Source organism: Lepidochelys kempii, chromosome 1 (genome assembly GCF_965140285.1).
Source record: "Lepidochelys kempii isolate rLepKem1 chromosome 1, rLepKem1.hap1, whole genome shotgun sequence".
Classification (NCBI taxonomy): Eukaryota; Metazoa; Chordata; order Testudines; family Cheloniidae; genus Lepidochelys; species Lepidochelys kempii.
Window position 1 is genome coordinate 243,077,866 of NC_136380.1, and position 20,930 is coordinate 243,098,795.

The window sequence follows — 20,930 nt, forward strand, 5'->3', positions numbered from 1 at the left end:
TATATTAAGGTCTCGGGAACAAGGGAGCTTCCCAACTGGGTGAAAAACATGCATGAGTCACTACAGGACTGGAAACTACAGTGTGGCCCTGGATAGAATGGTGATGTTGAGATAGTCATAAAAATGGTAGAAATGCAGGGTTGGAAGGGATGTCAAGAAGTCTTCTAGTCCATCTCCCCACTCTGAGGCAGGATCAAATATACCTAGACCATCCCTGACAGGCTTTTGCCTGTTCTTAAAATCTTCTAATCTCAGGGATTCCACAACCACCCTGGGTAAACTATCCTTATAGTTAGAAAGTTTTTTCCTAATATCTAACCTAAATCTCCTTTGCTGCTAGCTAAGCCAATTATTTCTTGTCCTACCCTTGGTGACTATGAACAACAATCACCATCCTCTTTGTAACACACTTATGTATTTAAAGACTGTTTCCACTCAGTCTTCTCTTCTCTTGGCTAAACAAGCCTGCTCCTTTCAACTTGTCTTTTCAACCTGGTCTCTAAACCAGTGGTTTTCAAACAGTGGGTTGTGGTGGCTGTAGTCAGCACTGCCGACCGGGCTGCTAGAATTGCCATCAAAAGTGCTGCCCAGCTAAGACAGGCTAGTCCCTACCTCAGTGGTGGGCCACCAGACTGTTTGTTTACATTTGTACGGCCGCCCACAGCTCCCAGTGGCCGCAGTTCGCCGTTCCTGGCCAGTGGAAGCTGTGGGAAGCAGCGCGGGTCTGGCCACTGCTTCCCGCCTGCCTCTGCACCCCGGCTGCACCGCTGAGTGGGAGCTGCCAGATGTAAGCCCGTGCCTCAACTCCACACCCCAATCCCCTGCCCTAACGCTGAGCCCCCCCCCAAACCTGCACCGCCAGCCCAGAGCCTGCACCCCCTGTCCCAGCCCTGGGCCCCCCCCGAACCTGGAGTCCTCTCCTGTACCCCAAACCCCTCATTCCCAGCCCAGAGCCCTGACACCCTCTCGCACCCCAACCACCTTCCCAGAGCCCCCTCACACACCCTAAATCCTTCATTCCTGGCCCCACCCTATGCCCCAGCCCTGAGCCCCTCCCAAACCCCTCATCCCCCAGCTCCGTTGGGTTGTGGACATCAACAATTTTCTTCAACTGGGTCTCCAGAAAAAAAGTTTGAAAACCACTGCTCTAAACCTTTTATCAGGTTTGTTGCTCTCCTCTGGACTCTCTCCAATCTGTCCGCAACTTTTTTTGAAAGCGTGAAACCCAAAAGTGTGGCCACAGTTCTCCAGCTGTGGCCTCACCAATGTCAGGTAGAGCGGAACAATTACCTCTTGTATTTTACCTACAACATTTCTGTTAATACATCCTACAATAACATTTGCCTTTTTCCACAACAGCATCATGTTTGAGTCAGATTCAATTTGTGATCCATTATAGCCCCCAGATCCTTTTCTGCAATACTACTGCCTAACCACTTATTCCCCCGTTTGTAGTTGTGCATTTGCTTTTTTTCCTTTCTAAGTGCAGAGCTCTGCACTTATCTTTATTGAATTTCCTCTTGTTGATTTCAGACCAATTCTCCAATTTGTCAAGGTCTTTTTGAATTCTGATCCTGTCCTTCAATGTGCTCGCAACCCCTTTGTGACGGGGTGCGACTCACCACTGCGGCGCCTCCTGCTGGCTGTCCAGGGAATTAGCGCTGTGCCCTCTTCTGGTGATGTCTCGCCTGCTGTCACCTCTGTTCCTGGACCCACATTGCTCCCAGGACTGTGGTGTCCTCTTCAATGACATTGCCCTCTGGTTGTGCCACACTCTGTCTCCCCCCTCCCCCTTCCGGGGGGACCTGCAGTCTACTGTCCTGCTGGTGGCAAATTGGGGTCCATGGTCCAGCTGCTTCTTTCTGTGGCAAACTGCAGTTCATGGTCTAACTGCAGTCCACTGTCTAGCCCCTTCCTTCAGTGGCTCCAGCACTCTCCTTGCCCTTGTGTCAGGACCTCAGTCTGCAGATCCTGCAGCCTGCCAGGAGCTGTCTTTAGTTTCCTGGGTCTCTGCCTGCAGCACTGCTCTGCCCAGGGTGCTTGCTGCCCTCCGCCTGCAAGGCAGCCAGTCCTCCACCCTTCTCAAGCTCCAGGGAGTGACTGAAACTGCTCTGTTCTGCTGCCCTTCTTATATGGGCCAGCCTGGCCCTGATTAGCTGCTCCCATAAGCCCTTCTGTGATCAGCTGCCTCCCTAGGGCTGCTTTTAACCCCTTTTCTGCCAGTGTGGGGCAGATGCCCCATCAGACCCTCCCAGCTTGGTGTCATTTGCAAATTTTATAAATATATTCTCTACTCTATCATCCAAGTAATTAATTATAATATTGAATAGTACCTGACATAAGACCTATTCAGGATCCCTCTTGATGAATCCTCCCGTTTTGACAGCAAACCCTTGATAACTATTCTTTTAATACGTTTTTTCACCTGGTTGTGCACTCATGTTCTCTAGACCATATTTCCCCAGTTTTGTTAGAAGAATGTCATGTGTGACTGTGTCAAAAGTCTTATTAAAGTCCAGATATATCCTATTTACTGCTTTCTACCTATCCACTATGGTGGTTACCCTTTCAAAGAAGGAAAATTACATTGATTTGGAATGATTTGTTCATGACAAGTCCATGTTGACTATTACTTAGTATTCTCTAGGTCAGTGGTATTCAATTACATTGTCGGGGGTGGGCAGCCAAAGCAATGTCCAAACCTTCCCAGGCCAAAGGGCTCCTCGGGTGTTTACTCTCCAGTGAAATCATGTTAATTCTTTTCATAGCTGGCAGGGATTGGCAATGTGTGGCAGCCATGCCAAAGACCGCATGTTGGCTGAATGGCACACAGACTGCTAGTGCAATCAGGGACATGTTCTGAGATGCACTGCTGTTTATTTTCCTTCTGTTTCGGTCATGCCTTGTATAGGTAAAGTCTATTTATTCGAATTTCAGTTAACTGAAAATCCTGATTATCTGAATGAACAATGTCTGCCGTGCTCATTTGGGGAATCAGGATTTTCAGTCCCAAGGGTGGAGAAAGGGAGTGGGTGTAGCTGCAGGAGACAGGGGCCTTCTTAGTATTGCTTGAGTGGGGGGAATAGGGAGAAAGAGGAGGGCAGTGGAGGAGACCTGGGAGAGCAGGGAGTGACTCCCCCAGACCACAAGAGCCCAGCCCATCCTGTCCCTGCACTGCCTGGCCTGTGCTAAAGCCATCATGATCATGCACCCAGGGTGCTGCCTTCATTTCCTCAGGACACTTGGTGTCATGGAAACACATACATCAACCCCAGTGTCTAAGAGATGAGGAAGGAAGGTACATCAGAGAGCCTGGCCTCACATCCCTTCAAGCAGAATGTGCAATACTTGGTATGGTGGTTTGTTGCAAACAGATCTACTTTTGGGAATCCCAGTTTGCAAAAGATGCTCTGTAGGACTGAGTCTGAGAGAGGCCACTCATTATTGTTGAAAGAGTTCCTGCTTAGCTGGTCTGCCAGTGTGTTTTGAAAGCCAGAAAGGTGCAGAGCTACTGGTGTGACCTGTTTCAGAGTAACAGCCGTGTTAGTCTGTATTCGCAAAAAGAAAAGGAGTACTTGTGGCACCTTAGAGACTAACCAATTTATTAGAGCATAAGCTTTCGTGAGCTACAGCTCACTGTGACCTGGTGTATAATGCACCACTCTCATAAACTTATGGCTTCCTTGACAGAGTGGAGATGGTCTTGCTCTCCCTTGCCTGATACAGTGCATTGCTTTGCTATAATGTCAGCACTTTAATTATTGATTCCTGAAAAAGAGGCAGGAAATCCTTGCATGCCAGGCAGATTGCTGTGGGCTCTAGGATGTTATGTGGAAGCAGGCTTCCTGAGGGATCATAGTCCCTGAATTTGCATGTGATCCAGATGAGCCCCCATTCAAGAACAAAAGCATCTTTCACTGGAATCTTTGTAGATAGATGTATGGAGAAGGTTACTCCATTGCATACCTGAAGATGATCTTTCCTCCATTTTAACAAAGAGAGGACTTCGCGGGAGAGTAATCATCATGTCCATGCAATGTCTGTTGGGTAGATGTATTCATTTGAATCACTCTTACATGGAGTGAAGGTGGAGTTTGTCATGTCATGTGACATAAGTGAGCTCATGTGACCTAGAAGCCTGAGATGTGTCCTCATTGCTGGTGTTGGATGAATTTGACACTGATTGACAAAGATTTGTTAACTTTTGGAATCTGTCCTGAGGACGATAGACTCCAGATCACTGAGAGCCTAACTGCTCCTGTGAACTCTATGCTTTGTGTCCGAATAGATTTCTCTCTCTTGACTTTGAGACCTAGCAAAGCTAAGAACTTTTGGATTGCTTAAACGGAGCTGATTGCCTGTTGTCAGGTATTTCTTAATTTAGCCAATCAGTGAGATAAGGCTATACCAGGATTTCTTGTCTCCTTAGTTTAAGTGCACAACTAATAGACAATTTGGTGAAAACCTTCTGTGCCATAGAAAGACTCAAGCACGTGACTTTTTACTGGTCTTTTTAGCGGGGCCCTTACCCTTCTTTTTACCCTGGTCCTTCCCGCCAGCTGGTGGGGCTTCCCCAGAGTCGGAAGGAGCGACAGATGTGGCAGCAGCGAAGGTCACCCCAGTGTCCACTGCTGCCAGTGCCCCAGCGGGGGCGGTAGCAGGTGGTTCGGCTGCAGTGGCAGAGGTAGAGGCTCAGGGAGGCCGACAGGGTGGCAGGCGGGGGAGGGGCGGCGGGGTCTGCTGGAGGGGCCCTACCCGCCTTGTTCCCCGCCATAATGAGCAAGGGGGGAGGGGGAAAAACCAGAGAGAGGAGGGGAAAGGGGAAGCAGGTCGACCACTCCTCCCCGCTAGGCTGCAGGCAGGGGAGGAGGGTGTCAAAAGGAGCAGGCTGGATGGGGGAGCAATCAGGGGCTCCGGGTCAGTAGCGGGATGTTCCTAACAGGAATTTGAGGTATTTCCTGTGAGCTGAATGTATTGAGATATGGAAAATAGGTATCTTGCAAATCAAGAGCCGTGAACCAATTTATAGCAACTAATGAACATAACTAACACTAAACTAAATTTCAGAGTAGCAGCCGTGTTAGTCTGTATTCGCAAAAAGAAAAGGAGTACTTGTGGCACCTTAGAAACTAACAAATTTATTTGACCATAAGCTTTCGTGAGCTACAGCTCACTTCATTGGATGCATTCAGTGGAAAACTAAATTGTAATAATCTAAGGTGAATCAAACAGTATGCAGGTGAAGTGGACACTGCCAAATGTCCCATCTTGCAGCCACAGCCATTAAGATGGAATAGAGACTGTAGGGCCTGTTTTTCCCATTTATGCCCTTGGGTGAGCAGAGGGATCACAGGCATCAGGTATGCGTGCAGCCCCAATGACACTGCTGGCTGAAATAATTTAATCTCATGTGCGTGGGACACACATGCACCAAGAGTGGCATCAGTGTGAACAATCACTCAACCTCTCTGCTATTGGATATTTAAGGATTGCGCTCTGAGTATCTTGTTGCCCAGAGTAGTCTGGCCCATCCTTTTCTAGAGGTGATCAGGTTCCTTCTGGTAGGAAGGAACCAAGTGGTGATTAGAGACACAGTCCCTTTCATACACTTGGGCTCAAGCAGTCAGTGAGTGAGCATTTGCTCATCTCCAACAGAAACTGCTACCCAGAAACTTCCAAGCTCATGTATAGCTTAAGAATCTGGGTGTGTACCATCATTCTTCTCAAACTACAGTTACTGATAGTTAATGTCTCTAGTCCCATTTTACAGATGGAGAGGTTGAGGCACAAAAGCTTAAGTCACTTGCCTGCTGTCACACTGAAAACACACCAGAAAGGATAGAGAGTCAGAACTCCTGGTTTAACCTGTTGTGGGTTGTAATATAAATGGTGGGTCAGGCAAGGCGGCTGATCTGAAAGACTCAAAGACACTGGAAGTTTATCCTAATACAGGAGATGGATTAGTTCAGCTGGGACTGTTATCATTACTGCATGCTTAATTCATTCCTACAAGATAAGCCATTGCATATACAAGTCACCAGTTATACATTTAACAAATGATTTGTTTGTGTAACTCCTGTAATAGTGCACTCAGATTATCAAATCAGGACATGCTTTTATTAAGGTCAGTCTGTTAAAACTGTCCTTTTTTTCTGGGAGGGAAAAGTTTAATTTGTAAATCTATACTCCGTATGAAAGACCGGCACACCAAAATGAAGCTTCAAAAACATGGATCTGGAGCCCCTTTTCTTAAAGAGAGATGCTGTGGAGTGACCAGCCGATCAGAATAGAGAAACTTGGTATTTCTCCAGTGGTATTGATTTTTCTAGTTGCCTGAGAAGGGTTTTAAAACTTTTCCCCCCAACCTCACACCAGGTACTTTTGCAAAGAAGTTCTAGGTGGTTCACACGGAGGGCATATCCATACTATGGGCACCATAGCAGCACAGGTGTGGCACTGCAGCTATGCCTCTATAGGGCCGTCGCACAGATGCTTCCTACATCATTTGAAGGGGTTTTTGAAGAATTCTTCTGTCGACATAGCCATGTGTACCCAGGGGGTGTAACTGTGGTGCACAGGGCACGGTAGGTAGGTTGATCTAAATTTTATGTGTAGACCAGGGCTTAGTTTTTAAGCTTCCTAGGAAGATGAGCATGAGACAGAAATTTCACCCTGTGATATTCTGTTTGGGTCTCCATTATAACTCCATCTCCTTCCTGCTCTTCCCAGATTTTGTTGATCTCAACAATGGCAAATTCTATGTGGGAGTTTGTGCATTTGTGAAAGTCCAACTCAAGGTAAATGGATATATTTTTGTTTGCTCCATCTGTTGATGAACTGCTCGTTGCTTAAGAACCATGAATGACACTACTACTGTGTGTGTGGAGCGGACTGCAACACACCATGTTACTGTGTCCAACCAGACAGTTTTGTGGGCCCCTGGAAAGCTGATCTTACTACAGAATAAATACCAATCCACTCAATACACACAATCCACATAAGAGAGATGTAGTCTTATAATCAGGTGCATGAAGGCAAAAGTCCCTGCATTTTTTTTAACTCACTCCACAGGATGGATCGTACCATGAAGATGTGGGTTACGGAGTGAGTGAGGGCCTGAAGTCTAAGGCATTGTCCCTAGAAAAGGCAAGGAAAGAAGCAGTGACGGATGGACTGAAGAGGGCACTCAAGTAAGTGGAGAACCAGTATGTTGCCCTTCTACTTGCACATTTCCACAAGTGGTGTGAGAATAAAACGTTAAATTCTCAGTCATGGCAAGCTCTCTTGTCCCTCAGGTGCTTTGGAAATGCTCTTGGGAACTGCATTCTGGACAAAGACTACCTGCGATCAGTGAATAAACTTCCTCGTCAGGTGCGATATGGGGGGCTTTGGAGAAGGAGAAAGCAGAGTAATTTAGTTTGCCAGGAACACTTAGTAGGTCATTGGTTCCATCCCCCTGTATCGAGAGGGATGGAAACCATAATATTTAAACCATACTTGCTAGCCGTGTGGGTGAATGTGTCTAGCCATGAATGTGTTCAGTGACAATGATTCCACAGCCTCCGCTGGCTGCTAGTCAGGTTGTCTGAACTGTTCTTTGTAAAAGATTTTCCCAGTAGTTCATCAAAATAACGCCATTCTGAAGCTTAAGCCCATTGCTGTTTCTCTCTCTCTCTCTCCAGTCTTGTTTACTCTGTTCTAGTCAGGTTGTCATACTATTCCCCTCACAATAGTACCTGAGCACCAGACCATTCTGTATCATTACCAGTAGTGGGTCCAGCAACGCCCTTGTTGATAATAGTTTAAATACTACTGTAGACAGGGATGAACTATTTCCAGTCCCATATCAAACCAAATTACTCAAACCACTGTACTGTGTGCTACGTACAGCAGAGCTTCTTTTACACTAGAAATTTTTCGTATGGTATCCCACAGCTACTGCCCTCAGTCCACCTTCACATTTGTAGGCAACAGTGGGAACTCTAGTCTAAACAAAGCTTACATAGCTGTCGAAAGCTTCAGCTCTCCCCAACGGCTTGTAAAATACCAGTGCAGAAATCTTCAGCATACAGAGAACTGAAACTTTAGGGACTAAGAAAAATAAACAATGTTACACTGCACTGGTCTCCTGGACTGATTATATTATTCATTTTTATATTTACTATAATAAAACCACTCCAGTTTTTGATATACTTGAAGCTACCATAGAATTTCTAGTCTAATGAGAAGGGTTTGCCACGGACTTTAGTTCCAGTTTACTAGAGAGTCTTATATACAGAAGTAGAGCCCTGGGCATGTTTACCTTAGGGAAGGATCCAGGAGGAGTAGTCATTGGTACCTGCTGGAGGGTGCCATATTGGAATCAGGTGGGTGGGCTAGGAGGTGCTGTTTTATAATCTCACTCAGTACCACATGGTGGCTGAAACACAGTATTGCAGCTTTCTGAGGAGTTAATATGGAAACTGCAAACTCCCAAATTTGTGTGGGCAGGAGGGATCTCTGCTTTCTTTTGATTGTCTTAAGGTTGGCTGGTTTTGATAGGCCAGAGACAGCTACAGTAACATCTTTGTAATGTTTAAAACCAAAAATACATGATGGAAGAGTTGGAGGGGGAAGTGATTGGTTGAAACCAATGGGCCATGGCCCTACAAATTTGACCTCCAGTCCTTAAGCAAAGTATTTGAGGCTAGAGTTCTACTAAACTTTGTGCTTCATTACGAGAGGAGGCCCTTGCGCTCCTTACATGAACTCCCCTTTAACTATTGTCTTTCGTCTTTCTCCCAGATTCTGGTCATGCCCAGATCTCAATCAATCTTTTCTCAGATTGATATTTTCCAGACCTCTTATAGTTTGTTGCTGTCTTCAGAGTACTCTCTGGTTTGTCTCTTGGGTGGTACCCAAAGCTAGACTTAAGCTTTTTAACTTAACCAAGGCTAAACACTGAAGAATAATATCTTACTTTTTTACATGGAATATGGCATTTCCCTTTTTAGTGGCACATCCACTGTAACCCTTAATGCCTTCTCAGCATCCCCACCCATCTGTTATTTCTTCACTACTATTATTATGTAAGAATTTCTAGGGTATCCATCACCATAGGTGGATCAGTTAACTTTCTGTAATGAATATTAATTATTAGAATGAGATTCACATGTGAAATCTGTTTATTGCTGGAACAGTTTTCATTAGAATAAGTCATTTTGTGGCTTTTCTGTTAAAGAAGGCTATTTGCCATGGTTAATAGTGGTTCAGAGATAAGTATGGTAATTGCTCAAAGCTAGTGTCAGTAGCACATTGCCATCTTCTCTTAGATTTCTGCACTTAGAAGTTCAGGCTGTGTGGTACAGTGTCTCTTGCTGTTGCTCTGTCTAGCCTCCCTCCCCAAATGTCTGCTCAGTTAAAGGGTGGGGATGTATGTTTCTACTCCTGGGTTGGAGGGTGAAGACCATTCTCTGGCCAGATCTAATACATGCCTGTACACACTTATGTAAAGTGAACATTATTGTAATAGTGTTTACTACCTTACCTGCCTCCATACCGTGGGGGTTGTCCAGATTCAACTACTTTTATATTTTAAAATTCTGTTGTGTTTGTATGGAGGCAGTGCTAGCTAACAAACACTGCTGACACGGCTAGTGATGGTGCTCCGCAAACAGCCACATTAACTCCCTTCAGAATACAGAACCCAAACAGTGCTTGGAAAATGGGAAAGGACAAAACCTCCCCCGAACCTAGGTTAAGAGCAGCTAGGGAGGGAGAGACAAACCATGAAATAAGAAAAGGAGTATTTGTGGCACCTTAAAGACTAACAAATTTATTTGAGCATAAGCTTTCGTGAGCTACGGCTCACTTCATTGAATGCATCCGATGAAGGGAGCTGTAGCTCACGAAAGCTTATGCTCAAATAAATTTGTTAGTCTGTATCCGCAAAAAGAAAAGGAGTACTTGTGGCACCTTAGAGACTAACATGGCTGCTACTCTGAAACCATGAAATGTTGTTATAAGATGCTTTGAGTCTCTGTAACTTTTGAGTTGATGGGGGACGGGGAATTGGTCAATGGATTATGATTCATTCTTATACTAGCTGCCTCCTGAGTTGGATTTGGCCAAAGCAAAAAGGCAAGACTTTGAGCCTGCAATAGAGAAGGCTAGATACAGTAGCTGTCTGCAGAAGCAGAGTGCATGGCAACCCCAGCACTGTGAGAGCATGTCCCCATGCAAACCTGGCCAGGAGGCGGCTTCCTTAAGCACAGCTGAGCAGGAGCAGCAAAACAGCTCCAGGTGAGTGGTAACTGGAGAATATTTTTTTAGTTTAATTATTTTTATTTATATTGTACTATAAATGAGCATCCAGCCCACGTTCTGGTCACTCCTGGGACTTAAAATGTACAAACTCCCCCAATCACTCCCAAAATTCCATATCCCTGTAGCTGCAGGAGCATGAATGAGTCATGTTCAGTGGAGCTCCCTGAGTCAGTGATCTTGCGGCCAGTTCTCTCCTTAATTTAGACAATACCAACTCTATATTTGATCCATAGCTATTATACCATACATTTCTCCAGTGACTGTCAGTAGGCTTTTAGGGGGCATCCAGTCCTGAGGGAGTGCTGCATTACAAAGTGCATAGTATGGTCTCTATGCCAGAGAGTACGAGTCCAGCAGCAGGCAGGAGGAGAACCCAGAGGTTCCAAGGGTGTTAGATTTCTACTTCTGGCTGCACATAACCAGACAAGGTGTCTAATAATCATCTACGTATGCAATATTTTCATTGGACTGAGCTCCTCAAATTGCAGTCTTCTACAAGGTGTGATAAATACTGTCTCATACTAACTTCAAATCAGTCTCTGGAGTATGGGATAGTTTTGTGTAAATGATTCAGGCAGGAGAGCTGGGTTCTAGCTAGAGACTTCCTGTATGAACTTGGACAGGGCCTAGCTGTGCCTTAAGTATTACCATTGCTTAGATGGATAAACTAAGCCTCACAAGCACCTCTGAAGTTGTAAATAGTTAATGCTTGTAAAGCGTGTTGGGATGGGGAGGGCTCTTTGTGGAAGGTGTGATAGAAGTGCTAACTACTATTGTATTTTCCCTGGCATGCTATTGCTATAAGCATCCCTCTTCCTAATGTGTAACTGCAGCTGGAGCGCCATCCAACTGTGTGTTTATTTCTTGGGACAGACATAGCATCACCTTAGTCTGTGGGAGTGATGCCACTTACCAGCGGAAGTTACGGCAGAAGCAGCTTCAGCAGCAGTTCCGGGAGCAAATGGAGAAAAAACAGCTGACAGTAGCCAATCCAGTCAGCAAACAGAGTAAGAGACACCACTGTGAATCTGCAAGTCCAACAAACTAGGCTGTGTCTACATTACAGCAGCACAGGTGTACTACTGCAGCCCCACAGCTGTAAGGTCTCCTATGAACCTGCTCTATGCCAATAGGAGAGAGATATTCCCTGGGCATAATTAAACCACCCCCAACAAGCAAAAGTAGCTATGATGCTCTCCCCCTAACATAGCACTGTCCACCCAGGCACTTCTGTTGGTGTAGCTTATATCTGGCAGGGGTGTGGTTTTTTTCAATCAGCTGCCCAATAAAGGTGCTAGTGTAGACATAACACCCCCCCACCAGTGAGTTAGGCTATGTGCAGGGTATGAGCATGATTGACAGGGTTAACCCCTCATTGGCTGCCTAATTTTACCAGCTCTTGTCTGAGTGAAGAAAGCTATAAAAAAAGGAAAGCTGAAGTTTTTAATACTTGTTCCCTATAGGGCTCAAACTGGACTTGACCAAACTTGCCCCATAGCCTCTTAGAAAACATTAGGCAGTGCTGCTGTAGGAAAGACTGAGCTAACCAAACCTCTGCTCATGGTGCAAGAAATTTCAGGATGTTTCCCGTGTCCCTAGTAAGCCTTACCAAACACCATCTCCTACCTTACCTCCATACCCACATTTCCAGCAAAGGGTAAGGAGTGGCTATAGGACAGCTAGTATCTGGTATCAGGTGTTGGTGGCCTTTCTGGTCTTACTTAAGAAAAGGAGGACTTGTGGCACCTTAAAGACTAACATTTATTTGAGCATAAGCTTTCGTGAGCTACAGTTCACTTCATCAGCTGCATTCCAATGAAGTGAGCTCAGGAAAGCTTATGCTCTAATAAATTTGTTAGTCTCTAAGGTGCCCCAAGTCCTCCTTTTCTTTTTGCGGATACAGACTAACACGGCTGCTACTCTGAAACCTGATCTTACCTGACTCTCTTCCCGCCTCCCCTCACCCCCAGGGAATTAGGTGGTGTCCTTTTGCATTTCTAGCACTAATACCTTCCCTTTGTTACCTGTGCCCAGCAGCATCTCATCCCTCACTGGTGAATCACAGCACTCCAGTACAACAGGAACCAACTGCAGAAGAGGAGTTCTTTGCAGGTCAGCAAAGAATGGCAGCTAAATGCTGGCAAATTGTTAGTTCACAGGGTGGAGGCAGGAGTTAATGAAGGGATTGGGAAAGGGTGTGGGCACCATCTTTACTTCAGCAATAGGAAGTGGCAACAAGAACCCTTAGAGGGGGAAGTAGTTGCAGTTTGGAGGAAAAGACCTGGGCAGAGGTGTGAACTGATTCATGGCCACACACTTTCATCACTAGGAGGGTTTAACAGCCCCTACAATTAGAGGATCACTAGAGGGAACCTGCCTCTAGGAACCTTTTCTTGTAGCCATTAGGGTTCACACACATTCCAGTCTTGGTGCATATACATGTGAGATCAGATGCTTTTCAGTAAGAAATGTCTGTTGGGGCTGCACCTGTATTCTTTAACCTTACACCTGAAAGTATAAAGTAGAGAGAAAGCCCAGCTGCATCTCCTTCCATCTTACTGCCTGTAGCTGCAAGACAGAACCCTTGAAGTGTCTGCTTCTCTTGGGCAGTGTGATTTTTCATTTTGAGTTAGATCAACAGGCAAAAGGAAAACAGCAAGCTCCTTTCTAGTTTAACCCTTCTGGGGTCATCAAGTGAGGAAAAGGGGGGCTGGTACTAGAGCTGGGCTGACACACTGTTCTCTTCCCTCTTTGTTGTGTTTGTCTTTGCATTGTTCCAGATGACCCTGAGCTTTGGGACATCCCCCTGGAGACCACTGCTCTCACTGATACAGAGAGCCACCGAAAAGCAGTTGTAGCAGCCCAGGCTCCTGCAACACCTCTTGGACACTATCACATGACGACTCGCAGCAAGACCCCTCAAACAATGAACCATAAGAAACCACAAATGAGAGCTGCACCATGGCAGGTGTCCCCTAGGCACAGGCCTTACAGCCCCTCTTCCAACCAAGGTGCACCAGGTATGTACTGTAAAAGGAGTGTAAGTGGCGACAGTGAAGAGTAGGCAGGAGGAAGCTACAGAAGAAAGTAGAAGTGATCATGCATTGTGCTGAGTAGCAGCATGTGAAACTAGCAGGGCACCTAATGAAGTTTGAACATTTTGAGCACATTCCAGCAAAATGACTAAGTAACTGTCCTGGCATGGAACTCAGTTGTGTGGCTGTCCTTCCACACAGACTGCTTTACACTTTCAAATCCCAGCTAGCACTTCCTTTTTCACTCTTATAATTTTTAGGAGGGTGGGTAAGGGAGGGAGAGATTTGTTTGTTTTTACCAGAACCTGAACATAAGACTTAAGCTCCTTGAGAGCTAGAATGGAAGACAGAAAGGCACAGAGGATGGCCAAGTCCATTTTCTGGGGAGATCTAAGTGAGAGAGAAAATGCACTGACAAAAACATGGGTAAGTTTTGGAGGCAGAGAAAAGCACAATAATTTGCCTACGAAGGACCTGTTGTCTTATTCAGCAGAGTGCAGCCCATACAGGAGGAGCCAAGGCATGAAGAAAAGGAAACTGGAACCCTCCTGACAGACAGGACAGCACCTGAATTATGTTAGTTTCCTCATGATAGTTTGACCATAACCATCTTTTCAGAAGCACATCTCAAGAACCTGTTTAAACACAAAGGAAAATCTAGTTCATTAGATCCATGGCTTTTGTGCAATGCTGATCATAGACCATCTTCTGTCATAACTCTTTACTTATTTTAGCCCCTTTTAATGTGCTTGATGTCCCCTCTTGTGGTTAGAAAGTTTGATGCATCATTTCTTCATGAGTCATGCACTTCGGGAGCTTGCCCAGTGCCAAGGCTTATTTTAACTCCTTTGGAATGACATGAGATGTAACTCTACTCTCTACTGATAACTGAAGGATGCCCTACTACTTTGCATTTCATCAGAGGGAGTAGTTTCCTTTAATGTGGATAGCGTTGAGTAAGATCAGATCCTGGAAAGAATTATTTGAACAGAGACTTGTACACAGAGTATGTGGCTGGATGTGTTAAAGGACTAAGGTTGACTAGTTCTTTTTAGGTACTTGTTTTTATATTAAACTTTTTCTTACAGAAAATGTGAATAAACGTGCAAAATCAGAGCATTAGTTGAATAATCTCATTTGTAACTGCAAGGGGACAGTAGTATGTTTGTTTGGAAGATAAAACAGTCATTTGGGCAGGGGACATATTCCTGTTACAGTAACATCTCATGGTTTAATGCAACTCAGTTAAAACTCACTCTTGTCTTGGGGAAAAAGAAAGCAAGTCTGTACCATAACCTTACAAGTGAGAAACTGAAAACCCAGTCACTAACCACAAAGTGTCAAATCCCATTTTAAAATTTTAATATCTACACTGAGCAGAGAATCTAAAGTAGCTACTGTATTTAGACAGCAGTAATGTCAGTGGAATGAGTTTACACTTCTAAGAGGGGGGCAGCAGGGACAACAAACAGCTGTAAAGCAAGGTGGTTATTACCCTCTTGTACCTTCATTCTCACTGGAAGTGCAGCTGTGGTTAATTCTGGGCCTTAGCACTTGACCAATAAGAGGTAAATGAAAAAGAGCAACCTAAGGAGGAAGTACAGGTTAAAACCAAAAATCAGTCTAGCTTAGTTCAAAGGGAAGATTACTCTCCTAAAGTGACAGTGTGAAAATGATCAGATGCTTCAGTTCCAGTTGAAGGATGGGAAAGGAATATCACTAGCCTAAATGGGATGAAGTTAAAGTTCCAAGCAAGAAGCAGCTCTTCTGTCCATTTAATTCCATCAGTCTCATAGTAACATTGGTGTCACATGTGAAACAGTAACTTGTCCAGCAACAATACAAGTACAGGAACAATGCTATAATGAGCCAGTGGGAGTGGAGGTTAAGCACACCATAAATGACATGAGGTAGAAAAATGCATATGTGACTAATTTGGACTGATTTAGTGAGTGTTCTGTGCTCCTCTGCCCTGCAGCTGCTCCCATTACACATTTCTCCTTTCAACATCTACGCATACTCATGGTTTTCTCCCACACATACACTTCCTACCTCTCAAAAGCAGTAAGTTTCCAGCAGGAGTGAATACAGGTCCTCAGTAGCCTACACTTTACTGGCAGAAGCTCTCTCACATCCAACACATCTTCCTAGAAAATTCAGCTAATTCTGGAGCTTTTGTAGTTAGCAGTATGTCTACAGAGAATTCATAAAACCCTCCAAGTACAGCTGAAGTTGACCAGTCTTATTTAGCAGTTCACTACTGCAGCCTTTCTGGGATCACCACAGTTCTGGGAGGAGAATGCCTATCAATAACAAAAAAATCTCAGTATTTGACAATAGTGAGTTCACACACCCACACTGTTGAAATAAGACAGCACTTTTGTTAGAAAGGGAACTTGCAGAGGGTACATGTAGGCAGCTCAAGATTAGCCAAGGAATATTGTGGTCATAGCAGTTCAACAGAGTAAGGACCAGGCTCCTGCAACTGTGGTCTGACCCTGGGCACAATACAGGGGCAGTGTTGTGATGCAGATATGGAGGAAAGTGTCCCATCTCACTGAACTACCTGTACACCTTGCTCCTCACAGGACTTTCAGCACGTATTCACAAGACTTCCACTTACTTGATTTGAGTTCTTACACGACCACAGTTTGAGGTGGTATGAATCAAAACAGAAGCAGTTTTAAAAGGAAATACACTAATGGTTAAAAACGAATATTTAGAAAGCCAAAGAGGCTTTCCAGAACCAAAGTCGCTCCACAAGACAAATCTTGATTAACCACGCCTCTTCTGGATCAAGTCGCTGAAATGCCCACCTAACTCAGGGCCTCAAGGACGACTGCAGTGAGACTGCGAATGAGTCAGCATATTGTCAGCTTAGCTCCCACAATGGCTCCTTGAACAAGAAAAAAAAAGCATATGCCTTTTGGCAGTAGCCAGAAGTTTTTGGTATAGAATCATTCCGGGCTCTGTTCTAGTAACTTTCCTCTCTCCCCATTGCTGAAAGCACATCCTGTTTCTAGGGAGAAGGATGGGGAGGGGCACAGCAGAGAAAGAAGAGCAAAAACAACTGCTGAAAGGAGATTTTTCAGATTCATAGACTTTAAGGTCAAAAGGGACCATCATGATCATTTAGTCTGACCACTTGCACATTGCAAGCCACACAACCTCACCTACCCACTTCTATAACAGACCTCTAACCAAGTTACTGAAGTCCACAAATCCTGGTTTTAAAGACTTCCAAGTTACAGAGAATCCACCCTTTGCACTAGTTTAAATCTGCAAGTGACCCATGCCCCATGCTGCAGAGGAAGGCAAAAAGCCCCCCAGGGTCTCCGCCTGTCTGACCCGGGGAAAATTCCTTCCTGACTCTAAATTTGGTGGATCAGTTAGACCCTGAGCATGTGGGAAAAACCTCTTTTCAGCAGATATAGACTCCTCTTTGGTATAGAAATACCAAGAGGCAGCATAAAACCTTTAGATATTAGCTAGTATCCAATTTACAGAAAACTGGGAAAGTTGCCAGTTCTCAAAAGTTATGAATGAGTATAACCTAAGAAAACCACACCAGGAGAGAGATTCTCATTGCTGCAGGTCAAAAAAATGAATTAGCCTTTGCCCCCTCAAAGTTTACTCAGATTTTGTGGAAACTATTTTCTGTGTCTACTTATTGTTCCATACTACTTGGAGAATCTTTGGTCGGTTAAAGGGCAGATAGTATTACTGATCACTGCTTTTGAGAGGTTTAGTCTCAGAGTGGGTTTTAGTACTTTCCTGTGGCAAACTGCCCTAATGGCGAGGTAACAGGAGCCCATCTACAGCTAAATAAATACTCCAGGTGACAGGAGAAAGGAGAAGTGGGAACCAGCTGAAAATGAAAACCCACAGTTCAACAAAAGCAGGTTTGGTTTATTTGAATGATTTCATTAAATATTCTACAAAGGTAACAAACTGCAGCACAAAGCGCAATCGTACAAGAAGCGCAATGCCTGGATTTAGTGCAAAACATACAATTAACTACGGCCACAGAAGCCTAACGTTTGAATTCATTTTATTTGTGTGTATTTTTGTTTTTTACAGTGTACATTGTTAAATAATGTAAAGAAAACATTTGTAATTCAGAAACAGATTTGTGGAAAAAAGGTACTCAAAGTGTAATATTAACACAAAATAATTTAACAGTTCAGTAGCATTAGTTTATTCCTCTAGACTTCAGTTATTTCATCCACAGGAGGGAAATCAATGGTAAATAAAACCACTTCTTGCATAACATTAAGTGAAAAACCGACCTCAAACTATTAAATCAAAATAATTAAATAACCATGTGCTGCATTCAGCCGATCAGTTCTTCTGCCACGAAGTGTTGCCCGACTCCTGTTACTGCTTCAGCCGTACAATTACTCCATTACACAGAGCATTGTTTTCCCTACCCATACTTGGTGTATTCAGGAGCCTCCTCTCCAGTCATTTTAACCAGAAAGCAGAGGCTTTCTGATTCATTTTACCAGCAGACATTCTCTTCCAACCACACATACACAACGGTGAGATCTTTTCTCTCATTCTGTGGTTCTATAGCGCCTGTGTTATTTGCCAAGAATTTTTTTTAAAAAAAAAAATCTACTGAGAAACTGTTAGAACCCAGCCACCTTGCCACTAGTCTCCAACCTCAGACTCTTCATTTCCACCCTATATATGCCAGTGGTAACCTGGCTGACAAAGCTGCTGTAAACATCAAAACCAGGTGAAGGGAAAGAAACACATCTTGTGCATTTGCTTTTAGAGACAGGAGCAAAACATCCACAGAAAGTATAAATTCCCTAGTAAGACCCCCCAACAAGGGAGCAGTGCTCACAGAAAATTCATGCGAGTAAGATTTCCTTGGTGCAGACACTTCCAGGACACCACTGAGCTACTCCCAAGTACCAGGAAGCAGTACTTTGACCGCTCACAGCTTGTTGCAGCACTACAGAGTAATACTGGTTGATTGCAGTATTATTACATTGAACAGGGAACCAGTATTTTTCAGTATGAAAAAGGGAAAATGAGTTGAGAAGTAGAAGGTACAATACAGCTACTAAAAGATGGCACAGTTAGTTATGGTCCTGGTACCAGTTTAAATTCTTTAGAGTGAACAAAATCATAAGTCCTCTGCATGCTTAAAACAGGGAATTCCTTGATGCCGGCTGTTTCGAGTGCATCCATTGCCGGCAATGGACATCGCACCAGGAAAGTCTACTCCTAGCACGAATGGATAAAAAAAGGGTAAGAAAAGCAATCCCAGCAGATAACTCCATCCCCCTAAGGGTAATGGCTCCACCTCCATACACACCCTCACCTAGCCACTTTCCATGTCACAGCTTAATAGTCAAAACACCATTAAAGTTGAACTTTTCCAAAATATGCACTTTCTTCCCATCCTCTGTTCTGATCCAGCCTTCTTAAGGCTCTAGGAAGTATCTGTTAGTTTCACTTGAGCTTCCTCTTCCCCCTCCATCACTTCTGCCTATCACCCCTTGTTACACTAGCATTGTGCCATCAACTGCTTACTCTGTCAACATGGACAGGTTTCCCCACCACCCAAAGCTCTGTTCCAACCTCAGCCTCAATGGCTCTCCCTCCTTCCAACACCTATCCTATCCAAGTTACAGTGTGACTATATATATACACACAATTTAACATAATATATATAGTCATACTGTAACTTTGATTTTATATATAGTTAACCCTTTGGTATCTCAGTCACTAGGTACAGAATAGTCCATTCTTCCCTTAACTTGCTCTGACCAGCTGGGACCTGCTGAGGAAGTGATGCTAACTGCAGAAGCAATAAAAGTCCAAGGCACTAAAATATCCAGCAAGCATACTGGGAGAACAGACAAGTATTCAAGTACATTAATTTATACAATTTTACATTCACATTTATCTAATACAATGAAAATACAAAGGAAAAAGTTAAAGTGTCTCCAATAAGTATAGGATATAGCTAGCTTTTTTTCCATTTTTTCTTTTTAACTTTTTTTAACCCTCTATTTTCCACTCATTTTTAAACTACTGTTGTCCAACAACATTTATATATCACAGTGTTTCCACATCAAAACTGATGGTAAGTACATGTCCGCAGGGAACTTTTTAAAATTTATTTTTAAACAATTTAAATTGCTCTAATGCTGCAGTCAAAGCTGTTAATATCTTTTACTTAAAGCAGTAATGACCTATCTCTCAAGCATGGGCTGCACTGCAAGTCCATTTATGTGCCTTACCACTCAGGAGGTAAGGATGATTGTTTGGGGAGAAGAGGGAGATTTGGATAGCTTCTCTCCTGACCTTGATTCTTCAGAGAAGATGAGAAGTGTGTTAAAACCTCATGCTAAGACTAAACTCTCCCATCTCAGCACATGTGGATTCAGACTCAAACCGAAGTACTTTTACAGTTAGAGCACATTGATCCAGTGACTTCTATCTTCATTGCTCATCTTATACAAGAGCAGGAGTGTTCGTGCCCATCACCCTCCTCCCCCTTCAGAAATGGGGAAACTCTCCTTACCGAGAGCTGACAGCAATAGTTGGAAAAGGGAAGCTCATTCCCATTCTGGCAGAAATAGCCAGTTCAGTGCAGCACTAGTAGTTGATACAGGGCCCTAATTCCCTCCCCATCTCCTGTCCCAAGTTCTACACAGCAGAGTCTGGGTCTGGCTAAGTGGTCCGCAGGTTGGAGCCTGGGGGGTTGCTGATGGATTTCTGCAAGTTGCTGATGTTGAAGCTTTGCAAAGAGGCAGCTCCTACAGGCTGGAATTGACCAAGGGGTTGTTGTGCTGGACTACCTGTCCCACTCCAGGGAGCTGCAAAGGGCGCTGTTGGGTAACCGTACTGCTGTGGAGGGCACATAGCCTTTGTGAAGTGACCTAGAGAGGTAGCTGATGCTGCAGAGATAGGCGTAGCACCAAGGGAGGACGACATAGAAATACATAGCTGGCCTGGTGCTGAGAACTTCCTTGCCATTCCAGGGCCCTGAAAGAAAACCCAGCCCCAAAGAGAAGTTACTTAAGTGTGGCTGAAGCAGTTCCCCTCCATCCACAGCCCCTTCCATGTAACTGAGTTAAATGGGTGCTTCTCAAAAGATATCATGATCTTCCTCGCTCTAGAGCCTGACAGAACAGGTGGTAGGAGCCCTCCACATGTAAGCTATGGCTCATTCCCTCCTAGAGCCCTAGTTTGGCCTGGCTACATGGAAACTCTTCTTTATATGTGTTTTGACACTGAGACAACGAGTTATGTTAGCAGTGACAGCTCTCCATCCATGCATGTTCAAGAGGGAAATAAAGGAGAGAAATCTCTTACCTCATAGTTGCTATGCCCCTTGCCACCTCTCCTTCCTGAGAGGTTCATAGCATCACGGGCCCAGTTGTCTACCAACTTGTGCAGGTCATCTGTGAAAGTCCCCTTCCGGCTGGAAGTTATGGCAGGAGGCTGAGATTGGGGTGCCTGGCTGTTCACTGTACCCCCAACTGTGGTAGTGCTGCTGGTCCCTAAAAGTACAAAGACAACAGCAGAATCAAGAGCCAGGTTACAGCTAGTTTTCTACGAAGTTTA

At 44.4% G+C, this 20,930-nt stretch overlaps 2 protein-coding genes across 26 annotated transcripts in view; one reads left to right on the forward strand and one right to left on the reverse strand.

The window, feature by feature from the left end:
* The window catches only part of RAD52 (RAD52 DNA repair protein), a 51,486-nt gene that overhangs the window by 23,633 nt on the left and 6,923 nt on the right, over nucleotides 1-20,930 (forward strand). For 6 of the 14 annotated variants that reach the window (XM_073320630.2, XM_073320650.2, XM_073320640.2 and 3 more), the window contains 8 exons: nucleotides 6,730-6,797; nucleotides 7,072-7,190; nucleotides 7,296-7,371; nucleotides 10,085-10,281; nucleotides 11,179-11,312; nucleotides 12,340-12,417; nucleotides 13,086-13,325; nucleotides 13,831-20,862. In XM_073320630.2, the coding sequence (XP_073176731.1) occupies nucleotides 6,730-6,797; nucleotides 7,072-7,190; nucleotides 7,296-7,371; nucleotides 10,085-10,281; nucleotides 11,179-11,312; nucleotides 12,340-12,417; nucleotides 13,086-13,325; nucleotides 13,831-13,892 (974 nt within the window). In that variant the 3' untranslated portion in view covers nucleotides 13,893-20,862. Of the gene's footprint in view, nucleotides 1-6,729; nucleotides 6,798-7,071; nucleotides 7,191-7,295; nucleotides 7,372-10,084; nucleotides 10,282-11,178; nucleotides 11,313-12,339; nucleotides 12,418-13,085; nucleotides 13,326-13,830; nucleotides 20,863-20,930 lie in introns of those variants that run through there. The other 8 variants (XM_073320718.2, XM_073320727.2, XM_073320737.2 and 5 more) reach the window with 5 other exon arrangements.
* Nucleotides 17,229-20,930, reverse strand: part of WNK1 (WNK lysine deficient protein kinase 1) — a 170,987-nt gene continuing 167,285 nt past the window's right edge. For all 12 annotated transcript variants that reach the window (XM_073320462.2, XM_073320396.2, XM_073320403.2 and 9 more), the window contains 2 exons: nucleotides 20,679-20,866; nucleotides 17,229-20,348 (listed from right to left, as the gene is read on the reverse strand). In XM_073320462.2, the coding sequence (XP_073176563.1) occupies nucleotides 20,034-20,348; nucleotides 20,679-20,866 (503 nt within the window). In that variant the 3' untranslated portion in view covers nucleotides 17,229-20,033. The remainder of the gene's footprint in view (nucleotides 20,349-20,678; nucleotides 20,867-20,930) is intronic.